A 12772-nucleotide genomic window follows, 5' to 3' on the forward strand; every position below is an offset into this window, starting at 1 on the left:
ACCCTGTCCTGATCGATCCCCCTCCATTCTTCATCCACTTGAAAGACAGACCTGATCGCCTGCTTACTGGGCCCTAGTCTCCACTCAGCTGCTAAAAACAGTTCTGTGACCTTGGGCACCTCAACTATAAAACCCCTGTGAAATGGGGAGCATGGAACTTGCTCTGTCTGCTTTCCGCAGCACAGCGCCCCTTCCGTGCCAGCGACCCCTGGGCCCTAGGACGGTCAGTTTATGTGATGCTGTGATGGAGCCACAGCACGCCCTTGGCCTTCTCAGGTTTAACATTCCAGCTTTGGCACTTTGGCGAGTGGAGAGATTTGCAGCTGAGGTGCGGGTTTTATCTGGGGGCCTCGGGGCTGCCAGGCTGGCACACAGAAGTGAGGATCTACCTCGTGAGTGAGCCCAGCGCCTGCCAGCTTCAGATCCTCAGTCCCATTTTGGTTTTCTCTCCACCTCACCAAGTCCTGAGAGCTTGGTTTGTCAAAAACGGTTCTGAAAGGAGAACCAGCGGCTAAGGCTGATGACAGAGGTGTCCAAGAAAGTGGCGATTCTTAGGTCAAAACCACTTTTGGTTTACTTTGAGAGAGGATGACATGTCCAGTTTGGTGAAGCCCAGGCCTCTGATGTGACCCTACTCACCACATGCTCCAGCCATATTTTTTGGAGTGCTAGACCTCACCACAGAGTAAAGGAAGCTCTTCACCCTCCCCAGGAAAATGGTCAGCATTACATGCAACATTCTGCATTTCATTACAGGGTTTCCTCCCCTCCCCTGCCTCGTGTGTTTGTAGACACCAGATTAAGAATTCACAGCTTTAGGGGCTTTTCCTGGTGACGCAGTGGTTGAGAGTCTGCCTGCCGATGCAGGGGACACGGGTTCGTGCCCCGGTCCGGGAGGATCCCACATGCTGCGGAGCGGCTGGGCCCATGAGCCATGGCCGCTGGGCCTGCGCGTCCGGAGCCTGCGCGTCTCCGCAACGGGAGAGGCCACAACAGTGAGAGGCCCGCGTACCGCAAAAAAAAAGAAAAAAGAATTCATAGCTTTAGCAGAACACAAACAACAACCTTTAAACTTCAGGGGCTTGTCGCTACAGTGCAATGCTCTCCTGTTGGTGGAGTTGGAAAACTAGTGAAAGTTGAAGAGGATATCAACGTATGGTGGAAGGAAATACACAGGAAAACTGGAGTTTTCATGAAACTGTGATTCAGGAATAAGCCAGGAGCCTTGACCAACCCTTCCGCAGAGCCAGAGGTGGCACAGGCCCAGATTCTGTACAGAGCCAACATTTCCTGAGGGGAGAGATTGGTTTGGGAATTTTAAGAAACATTTTTCTTTGCATTGTGCAAAACCGGCCCTCTATTGGGAGAAAATGACTTTGTGAACCAGCACATCCAAGGAGAGGTAAGGGTCAGGGTTACTGTCAGCCAGCCAAGGACAGGCTTCATCCCGTGGCATTTGCTTTGGATTCATGATGAATCTGGACTCGCCCTGCTCCTCTGTGAACCCCAGGACATTCAGATGCGAGGCTAAGACCTTCTGGCTGGTGTATTTGCCATCTAATTAGAACCCTGTGGCGTAAGTGCATTGTACTGAGGCAATGCCATGCATTTGGGACTAGTCTGAGTTCTCTGATGGCCAGGGTCTAGTGCATGTACGGAGGGGACCTGGGCACATTGACGGGAGACCGAGTTGCTTTGCTTTGGAGGGTCGGGGAAGGTGCTGCCACGGGGAGGGGCTCTGGACCTGGCGTTTGAGGGCTGCAGACTTCACCAGGTGGGCCACGGTGATGAGGGGGCAAAAGTGTGCAGACACCAGCAGGACCCCATGTGCTGGGGAAGCAATAAGTCATTCAGCGTGAATAAAACATGGTGTGCTTTCAAGGAGGATGTGAAAGACCGAAACACAAAGCACAGCTTCAGGCTTAGAAGGATAGCGATGGAAAGCCAGGCAGCAGGGCTGGCATTTTCACGTAGGGTGTTACCAGTTCCTTTAATTTGCCTACAGCTGAGCTGCCTCTGGGAGCCCCATTTCCATGCTGTGTGTGTACACGTGTGTCTGTGCTGGGAGGTGGCAGAGGCAGGGATAGGTGACAAGCCGGGGGTGGGGGGTCTCTAGTCCCCTTCTAGAAGAGGCCTCCGGCCATCCCAGCTGAGCGGCCCTCGCTGGGGACAGCTCAGAGCTGGGTCCCTGCTGACTGTGCTGAGCCGAGCAGCAGGTCTGTCAGTGAGGACACAGCTCTCCGCTCGGCATGCAAGAGCCACGGGCGGGCCTGGTGGCTTCCTCCTCTCTCCGCTTCTGCGTTTTGAAGTGGAAAAGGAGGGTAAAGATATTTCGCCATCTCTCTGGGGACAGGGAAGTTTAATTAGTGATTAATAAAGTGTTGGAAGCTCCTTGGGGCCAGAGAGATGAATGGGTTTGTTCTAATCACTCCCAAGTCCCAGGAGCGAGTTAGCTGACCCCAGCGCCGTTGGCTGAGGCCCAGCGCGGGGCACGGGATGGGGGTACAGGGCCGGGGGGTGGGCCTCGGAGCCTGGAGCTTGGCCCAGTAAGAGCAGAAAGACCCCTGTGATGTGACAGGAGGAGTGTGCCAGCGAGGGGGTAAACAAACCCACTGCAGACTCAGGCACAGCACTGAGGGGACAACGTGGGGGAATCATCAGGGTCAAGGGGGGCTTCCTACAGGAGGTGTGGGTGGAACAGGTCCTGACCAGGAGTGGGGAGCATTCGATTCCATCTTGTGTGGGAGAGCGGGGAGCAGGGTCTGTCTTTGTCATCAGACGGCGGGAGTGGGCAGGTGGGTGGCACAGGTCCTGAGGGTCTGGGACGCAGGGTGGAGGCCAGTTTGGGAAGAAGGTACGGGAGCAACAAGGTCAGGACTTGGGTGAGGCAAGGGAGGCATTTTTCTCAAGCATGGAATTTAAAGAGCTGCCCCAAAGTGCAGTATCAAGATAAATCATATTTTAATATTATTACTGATTTTTCCTTTTAGCCGAGGCTCCAGTATGGCCCAGCACTGTTAGTGATCCTGGCTTTTTTTTAAAAAAAAAGCTTTTGATATGTTGTTCATCATGGAATTTTTTGCATTAATTTAGAGTTTAAAAAAATATTGCATTAAAATATTATGTATCTTGACTACTAAGTTTTCTGGTGCCCCCCCCTTTAAATTTTGCACTGGAGGTGAATGCCTTGGTCTCCTCACCCTAGTCCTCGCCCTGTGAGTGAGGTCTGCAAATGAGGGCTGCGAATGTGTGCGGCTTGTGTTGGCCACCACCCTGGCTCTACTCTGAATTTGAAACTTGCTCACGTGGGACTCGGACAAGTCCGTACCTCTCTCATGAGCTCATGTTCCCCTGTGAAATGGCTAAGGCTGCTTCCAGATCGAAGTGTCCCTGTCTGAAGTTCTGCAGTGAATTTTGCAGAACTGTTTGGGAATGGGCTGGTGCTGAGACACCATGGCAGGTCGGGGGGCGGGGGGGAGGAGAGGAGACGGTCCCGGGGAGGGGACCCCAGGAAGGAAGAGCAGAGGAACAGGGGTGCTGATGCGGAGAGCAGCCTCCCATGAGGCCAGGGAGACAGGGCTCTGCTGTCCTGACAACTGGAGTGGGGCTGGGTACCATCCTCCACTACCCCAAACCCCCACATGCTCCTTAGCCCTTCACAAATCAAATCCCAAGGGAAACAATCACCTCGCCTCCAACCCGTGGCTAAATAAGAATCAGCAAGTTCAAATCAATCAGCGTGACCTATTGAGTGCCTGTTGTAGACCTGAAACACAACGTAACTCGTTAATATATTCAGCAAATTAGAATGCAATGAACAAAACAAAATCCTTCCCATCTTGGATCAAGCTGTGCTGCTCACAGAGGACTTGTACATACACTGCGTCCTGTAAGCCTGGCGGAGTGGTGGTGGGGCGGCTATTACACCCGTCTTTACAGGTGAGGAAATCGAGGCACAGAGAGGTCAAGTAACCTGCCCATGGCAACACAGTGAAACTGGGGCTGGATGCCAGGTCTCTTTTGACTCTGAATCCACAGGGAAGGTGTTGACCTTAAGGGAGGGGGCACAATGATTACGTGTGGGTGTTAGTTGAAGAAGGGGGCAGCCCTCTAGGTGTGAGACCCATGCTCCTCTCCCCAGGTGGGCTGAAATTTTGGAATCAGAGTGACACAGAGTCCCCAGGGAGGGTAAGAGGCAAAGATTCTCCCTGGATTAGGGCAGGCATCTTTCCAGACACATTTATCCCTTCACCTCTCTGGGCCTCAGCTTCCTCATCAGGGACAGCCACGCCAGCCAGCCCCACAGAGAATGAAGTACCATCGTGGATATAAAATGACTTGGTAAATGGTGAGGCACAATTTGTAGTGACCAGTAATTAGCTGGGTGGGGCTGAGGGCCCGGGAGGCAGCTCATTAAACCACAGGTCCTGAGCTCCTGCAGCTGGGGAGGGAGGGCGGCTCACTAATGGGGGGTCTTCTGTGAGCCCATGCGGGTGGGGGGGGCTCGGGGGTGCAGGTGGGAGGGTGTGGGTGTGAGTGTGTCGGGACACGCCTGTGCCACCCTTGAGACCCCGTGAGGAGGGAGGTGGCTTGCTCAGGCAGAGCCTCTCTGGAGGCCCCCAGTCCTCAGGGAGAAAGTTCCCCTCTGTCCTGGGAACCTGGGCTCCTGCTGTCCCTGCCTCCCTTTCAGGCCCTTCAGAGAGCAGGGCAGCCCCAGACCTCGTAGGCAGAGAGGACACGGAGGAGGAGGGCAGGGAGGCTGGGCCGGTGGGGGACGGGTGTGTGTCTGGGATGAGCCGTATTTGTATGAAGGGGACAAGAGAGGCGGCAGGTAGCTCCCGGCCAGACTCTGCTCATGACACAGTCTAACTGCGTCCCTCACCTCCCTGTGCCCACAGGCCCTTCTCCTCCTGGGGCTGCACTCCATCTCCGCCTCCCTCCAGGACCAGCACTGCGAGAGCTTGTCCCTGGCCGCCAACATCTCTGGTGAGCACCCCCATGTGCCTCCTGCAAGATTCCAGGTCCCCACCCCCCCACCCCCAGGGCTCCCAGAGCCTGCACCCAGAGCCGTGCCCTGGGGCAGGAGCAGCAGAGAGATTTCCCCTCTGGGGCTCCAAGCAATCCATCATCTATCCACGGAGTGCTGTGTTGAGCAGGACCCTGAAGTTGGGTGTAAGTGTGGTGGGAAAGAGAGCTGCGATTAGGTGACAACATCAGCCAGGGGCACAGAGGGGCCTGGGGCACGTGTGCCAAGTCGTTATCCTCCCTGCTTTGGGGTGGACAACAGGGGAGGTCGCCCCAGCCCTTGAAACTGTGAGAACCAACAGAACAGAGGGCTGGGCTGTGACTCAGGCATCAGGGAGGAAGAAAGCCTGCTGTTTGCTGCTGCTAAAAATGCCTGAAGCATAATATGTAGGGCGCTCTGTGTGGGGCACTGTCCGAGGTATTTGAGATACAGCTCTTCCTTGATTTACAATGGAGTTACGTCCAGATAAACTTATCATAAACTGAAAATACCGTAAGTCAAAAATTCACTGAATACACCTAACCTACTGATCAGCATAGCGTAGGCTAGCCTACTTTGAAATGCTCAGAACACTTACATTAGCGACAGTCGGGCAACATCATCTAACACAAAGCCTATTTTATAACAGTGTTGAATATCTCTTGTAATTTATTGAATAGTGTACTGAAAGTGAAAAACGGAGTGGTCGTCTGGGTACAGAGTGGTTGTCAGTGTGCCAGTTGTTTACTCCCGTGATCGCATGGCTGACTGGGAGTTGCTGCAGCTGCCAGTGCCCAGCATCACGAGAGAGGACTGTACCGCATATTACTAGCCTGGGAAAAGGTCAAAATTCAACATCTGAAGTGTGGTTTGTACAGAATGCATATTGCTGTCAAGCCATCGTACAGTCGAAAAACCATCAAAGTCGAACCATCGTAAGTCGGCGACCGTCTGTATATTCACCCAGTTTTTACGATCTTCTGAGGCAGGTGCTGTTATCCTCCTTTTACACATAAGGAAACTGAGGCACAGAGCAGAACTAGTAAGTGCTGGAGCTGATTTGAGCCCAGGAAGCCTGGCTCCCAGATACGTTCTATACCACCGTGGTCTACCCCTCCTCGGCAGAAAATACTGCTTAAGTGAAAATATTACTAATACTTGTATAACTTCACCATTTACAAAGTGCTTTTGTATAATAATCTTATTTCATCCTCACGAGAGTTTAAGATGCGATATTTGTACAGATGCGATATTTGTACAGATTTGTACAGATGAGGAAACTGAGGCATGGGAGAATGCCTCTTCTAATTTGGGGTGTGGTCCTTGAACCCTCATCCTGGTCCCTTTAACCAGGGTCCTGGGGATGCTGCTGCCCAGCGACGGTGGAGAGGTGCACCTGAGTGTCTTTGGGAGGCTTGTTCTTTGGTGATTCATTTTCCTCTGCAGGTCTCTCTCCTTGATTCAATCCAACTCATTAACTGAGCACCTACTGTGCGCCGGGCCCCATGTTCCCTGGGAGAACAAAGAGGAGCTCACAGTCTGGTATGGGAGTCTAGTTCATAAACACATGTGCTATGAGGCGCAAGGCCCGCGCTGTTGGAGAAATGGCCACCACGTGCTGGCAGGGAAGCGGAGTTTCTGAACCTGGGCCTGCGGGGAGAGGAGGCTTGGGGAGAGGAGGCTTCCACAGCTCCAGGCAGCTGCCCCGTGGCCTGCTGTTCCCTCAGTAGGGTGGGGGTTGGGGGGCGAGAGAATGAGCACCAGACCTGGAGCACCGACTGGATTCCCATGCTCATAGTGGCGCTCAGTCTTGTCCTGTCTGCTCTAGGGGGCCCCACTGATAGCCACAGGGATGAGCATGCCTTTGACTCCCTTGAGCCTCACTTTGCAGTTATAGAGTAGGGTGGGAGGGCTGACACCTGCCTCAAAGATCTGTTATGCTTAAATGCACTATGTTTAATGGCAATATTTCACAAACTGTAGAGCGCCATACCACTACTGAATATTATTTATTATTGTTGGTAAGAGCAGGCTTTTAAAAGTGCTTACTGTGTAGCCAGAATGAGGGGCAGGCACTTGCCATGAATTGCTCACTACAATGGAGGTGGCAGGGAGGTTAGATCGGGGTGGTGTGAATCCAGGAAGCCTTCCTGAAGGAAGAGGTTTCAAGGTGAGTCTCTGAGAGACTCTGAGCAGGGACTGGCAGAGAAGAGCCAATGCTCTGAGCCGAAGCTAGAGTTGACTGAGGACTAGCAGGTGGGTTTGGTGGAAGAACAGGGGAGGGGTCAGGAGGGACGAGCAGTAAGCCTGGGGAGGTACTGGGAGCCCAGAGCATCTGGCTGCAAAGGTGGCTAAGCTGGGCCATGAGGAACGGAAAGTTCTTGAGCAAGAGTCTGGAGGAAGACTGGGAGGGAAGAGACCTGCTCGGAGGCCTGGCCTGAGAAGAAGCTCCCCCCGATCCCAGCCCCTTGCACGGCGGCCAGGTCCGTCTCCACTGACTTGCTTATTGTGCTCCTGCGCAGTGACATTCCCTGAGCCCACGAAGGTGTCACCTGTCCTTGGAGGCAGCAGGCTGTGATGAATGTCGTTCATTTCCCGATGATTTGTACTCTGTGCCCCTACCCCCAGCCCAGCCCAGCCTGCCTGGCTTCAGGGCACACAATCCATCACCCTCCACAGCAGCCTCTGAAAATGGGCTGTTTGTCTTCCGACGCTAAGACCTACCCAGACTGATGGGCACTGGTAGAGACAGATGGTGAGGGTGGGGTGGAGGGACTGAGACAGATGGATGGGCATCTGGCCGGGGTGGCTGGCACTGAGCTGGGGCCTTTGGGGGGCCTCTCACATGCCAGGAGCAGGGAGAAGGTGGGTCCCCAGGGCCCAGGCTCCATCACGTGGCAGATCACAGACTTGACAACTCATAAAATCATGGCATGAATATGACGATGCCAGAAAGTAACAGAATTATTGACCCATGACATCAGAGATAAATGGAATCATAGCACTGACAAGGACCCGGGGTCATCTCCTGTCTTAAGGTCATGAATGATAATAATAATTAATGTAATAACTAATAATAACAACTAATGTTTACTTAGTGCCTATTGTATGTTAGACACCATTCTAAGTGCTTTAATCTCATTCAGTCATCAAACAATACTGTTAGGATTTTTTTTTTTTTTTTTTTGCGGTACGTGGGCCTCTCACTGTTGTGGCCTCTCCCGTTGCGGAGCACAGGCTCTGGCCGCACAGGCTCAGCGGCCATGGCTCACGGGCCCAGCCGCTCCGTGGCATGTGGGATCTTCCCGGACCAGGGCACAAACCCGTGTCCCCTGCATTGGCAGGTGGACTCTCAACCACTGCGCCACCAGGGAAGCCCAGGAATTATTTTTATCATCATCGTACAGAAGAGAAACGTACAGCTCAGAGACGTTACGTAATTTGCTCAAGTACACATGGTTACTAAGCAGTAGCCCCAAGATTTGAATCAAATGGCCTGATTCTGGACTTTCCCGCCACCATGTATGTGGTCACCTGGAAAGTCGCAGTACCCAGGGCCCACTGTGGTCAGTCCTCCAGGGGTGCAGAGACGCCCCTGCAGTTTCCCATACCTATACTGGGTTTACCCACAGCTCCCAGTATTCCTCAGAACCTACTATGTGCCTCACACCGTACTAGGTGCAAAACTGAAGAGCCCATAGACCTGCAGGACCGGAGGCTCCCACCCACATGTCCTGATGAATCACTCACACACCCTACAAAGGCATCTTTCTATTCTGCCCAGCCAAGGAGAAGACAGTCCAATGACGAAGTGGCTGAGCAAAGAGCAGGACTCTCTGCCTGGCCTCTCTATGCCAGGTGACACAGGCAGAGCCCCTGCCCATTCATCCCGGCAGCACCTTCCTGGACTGAGCAAGCTGCCCTCTGGGCAGCCTTGGCTGAGTCTCCCTCCTGGGCTTAAACCAAACAGGGGGATGGGCTTCCCAGCTGCAGGGTTGCTGCCACGTGCCCACCTACCCTAGTTCATTCAGAAGCCCCTGATGGGAGACCCGACATAACTGGGGACAGGAACCAGGTTCCAACCTTCCTTGGAAGTTATCTACTATGGAAAGATCTGCTGAGTACATTTGGACCCTGAGCCCGATGGGAAGGGAACTATATAATCTATTTGGGGGAAGAAACCAGTGCCCAATTGTGCACAAGTTTTAAATAGGCCACCTTCAAAGGGTTCTTTTCTGTTCATTAAAGCGGTTCCCCCCAGGACTCTGACTCAGCAGGTGTTTTTCAGAGGCAGGTGGGAGCCCTTCATACTGTTCCTCTCTTCTCTTCCCTCCGTTCGCAGGGATCTGGGGCGGGCTGACCACAGTGCTCCCATGAACATCTGGAGTGTTGGCCCCCATGCATCTGCTTTGTGCATGTGTGGGGAAGGAGGAAGACACAGGACCAGTTTTATGGGTTACTTTTGGTTCCTCCCACCCCAGCCCCAGAAGAAACTCTGAAGGGATCTAGCTGCCCCATGAGTGAGGGGGTGAGCCACCAAGTGACAGGAATGTTAATACCTCAGACACACTGAGCACACACCTGCCTGAGGGCCTTTGTAGCTGCTGTTCCCTCTAGAACCCTCTTCCCCCAGGTAGGCACACAGTTACCTCTCTCACTTCCATTGGGTCTCTGCCTAAATATTAGGACCAAATTAAAATAGCATTCCTGTCAGTCTTTATCTCCTTACCCTGCTTGTTTTTTCTCCATAGCATCTCTCACTGGTTAACAGGTACGTCTGTCTGTCTGCACACACAACCCCAACCCCCAACCCCGTAGACTGACAGCAGGGCATTTTTTTTTATACAGCACATTCCTATTAGTTATCTATTTTAGACATATTAGTGTATATATGTCCATCCCAATCTCCCAATTCATCCTACCACCCCCCACCCCCCGCTTTCCCCGCTTGGTGTCCGTACGTTTGTTCTCTACATCTGTGTCTCTATTTCTGACAGCAGGGCATTTATTTTATTCATTACTGTATCCTCAGCTCCTAAAACATTTTTTAGGTGGTCAGTAAAACTTGTTGAATAAAGAGCAAAGTCTTTATTTCTCCCCACCTATTACTTCACTGACCAGGAGGGGATCCTGGTGACGGGTCTGCATGGAGAGGAGTTGGGTCCTAATAGTAATAACTCAGGCTTCGTGCTGCTGGCTGGTAAGTCTACTTGGCTATTTGCAAGGTTGGTTTACTCTGGTCCAAACTGCTCCTCAGCCCAGAACTATGCTACCCAAGGGGGGACATATCCCCCAGAAGAGCAGGAGAGACTGCACATTTGTATCAGTGGGACCTGGAAAATCACAGTCCAACAGCCCTGACCTCTAGGTCCTTATAGCCCCCATGCTGAGTGACACCAGGACTTCCTTTCCTTCCTTCTCCCCTTCCCAACTAGGAAATCCAGTCCCTCCCCGCCAACTAGGAAATCCAGTCCCTCCCCACCCACAGCACCTCTGAAATTATTTTTCTCTGTACCTTGCTCTCCTGGCTTTCTGTCTGCTTCTCCCTGTTTTATTCTCAGTGTCTTTTGTCTTCTGTTTCCTCTCTCTCCCCCTCTCTCCTTCTCCCCTTGTCCCCTCCCTGCTTTTCTTCTCCTCAGAGTGATGGAGTGAATTGAATGGGTGGCATGAATTTCATCAAGTGCCCTTCACATTGCCTGGTACAGAGTAGTGTTCAACAAAGGCCGTTTCCCCCTGCCCCCCAAATCCTGTACACCCTTCCTTTCCTCCTCTTTTCCCTCCCTACCTCTCTCTTGTCCGTCTACTCCCTAAAACCAAGAGGCCAATTCCGCTTAGAACTTTCTAGCCCGTATTTGCGCGTCGTAGCCCGGTCGCCGCTCCTGATTGGCCCTGTGGCTCTGGCCACACCCCTGCTTGGCTCTTCCCTCCCTCGGACCCCGCCCACCCAGTCTCCGGAGCCCAGTCCAGCGCGCGCGGGCCTTTTCTTTCCGAGGGATGAGCAACGTCGTCCCCCGACCACTTGCATTTAGTTTCTCTTCTCCATTCTTGCAGCCTCTCTCTCCCTTTCTTCCCGTCTCGCACCAAGACTTTCATTCCCTCCAGGATTTTCTGGGCTCTTCATGTAAAGGTCATGTCTGATGCAGTGTTCCCCCGCACCACCTCTACGCAGCCTTCTGTGAGCTTCGAGGGACGGGAGGAAGGGAGAGAGGGAGGCACTACCGGAGGAACCCAGGGCACAGAGACCAGTGCACCCAAATGCTGAGGAGGCCAGTTGCCCAGACTGGGGACCGCTGTGGTGCAGTCGGAAGAGCCCTGGGCAGGCGTCAAAACCCACTTCTGCCTCTTAGTGTCTATGCGACTAAGGATAAGCAATTTGCTCGGCCTCAGTTTTCCTATCTGTAAAACAGGGAGAATTCGCACCCACATTGGCAGATGGTGTGAGACCCATAGTAAGTGGTATGGAATCCTAATCTGTACCACGGACTAGAGGCAGAAAGCTCTACCCTGCCCATTCCCACCTGCATATGCCTGACCAGCCGTGGGTGGGGTCAGGCCTCTGGGCATTGGCTGGTACCTGGTCCTTGAGACGAGGAGGGCCATTGGCTCAGCAGCCGGTCCCTGCCTTGGCTCTGGCCTGGTCTTGGCTGTGGTTGGTGCCCAGTCCTGCCCTGCCCTCTGTTCTTTTCAGAAGGGACTCTGGGGCACTTTCCAGGGCAGGGGGGAGAGGGCAGGGAGGGAGGGCAGATGCTACACTGAGAGTGGGCCTTAGGCAAGTTCCAGGTACCACTTGTGACAGTCCATTTAATGCTCCCAGTGCCTAGCTCAGGAGATAATGTGAGTGAGTGAGTGAATGAACAACCTACTGAGGAAGGTTATTACGTCAGGTGGTATATGTAAAGCACCTGGCAGGTGCCTGGCACACAGTCAGCCCTCGGTAAATACTGCCCCTTTCCCTGCTGCCTCTTGGACTGTTCTCCTCCCTTTATTGGCAAGCAGTGTGCTGTAATAGAAAGAACACTCGATTTAGAGTCCCAAACACCTGGTTATGAGTCCTAGTTCTTTCACTCATTGACGCACGACCCTGGGCAAGTCACTTACTTCCCTGGGCCTCAGTTTCCTCATCTGTAAAAAGGGAATAATGAATCTGTAAATTTTTAAAAAAGGGAGTAATGACATTGCAGGGTGAATGAGGAGCAAACAAAATACATGAAGAAGGCCTTTGGAGAAGCAAAGCACGGTCCATAATACTATGCCTCCCTCCTGACGGCCACATGCCTCCGCCTCTCCCCTCCTGCAGGCTCAGCACGACTGGCATGACCCATGGCAGATTAAAATCTCAACCTGATTTCCTCACTCCCCTACCCCCATCACGTCTCTGTGATGTCCTTCGTGGAGGCTCCACTGTGGCACAGCACCAGGGCTTGGCCCACCCCTGCTGCCTAGCTGGCCATCTCCTCGTGTCCATTAAGCCCCAATCCAGATTTCTTTCTCTTTCGATTAAACCACTTAGCCTTGAAGCCTTTGCCCCTTGAGCCCAGATTTGCACACACATCCTATGAATAGCTTTGATTAGAAAGAAAAACCAGAATTTGGTACAAGTGTTGCTCAGCGCTGCCTTGCATCCAGCAAGTAAGGGATGCCCGTCTAACCCAATGCTGTTTCCTGAGAGACTGGGCACAGGCTAAGCTGTGGGGGGGAGATGGCAGGCGGGCCCCAGCCAGGGCTTGGCAGCTGCTGATGCCCTGGACTGAAGATGCCACCCCTTCA

At 53.1% G+C, this 12772-nt stretch overlaps 1 protein-coding gene across 1 annotated transcript in view; it reads left to right on the plus strand.

Annotated features, from left to right (window-relative positions):
* CRHR1 (corticotropin releasing hormone receptor 1) overlaps positions 1 to 12772 on the plus strand; it is a 51297-nt gene that overhangs the window by 18839 nt on the left and 19686 nt on the right. Inside the window, exon 2 of the mRNA XM_060080853.1 lies at positions 4899 to 4986. Coding sequence (XP_059936836.1) covers positions 4899 to 4986 — 88 coding nt within the window. The remainder of the gene's footprint in view (positions 1 to 4898; positions 4987 to 12772) is intronic.

Source organism: Mesoplodon densirostris, chromosome 18 (assembly GCF_025265405.1).
Source record: "Mesoplodon densirostris isolate mMesDen1 chromosome 18, mMesDen1 primary haplotype, whole genome shotgun sequence".
Taxonomy (NCBI): domain Eukaryota; kingdom Metazoa; phylum Chordata; class Mammalia; order Artiodactyla; family Ziphiidae; genus Mesoplodon; species Mesoplodon densirostris.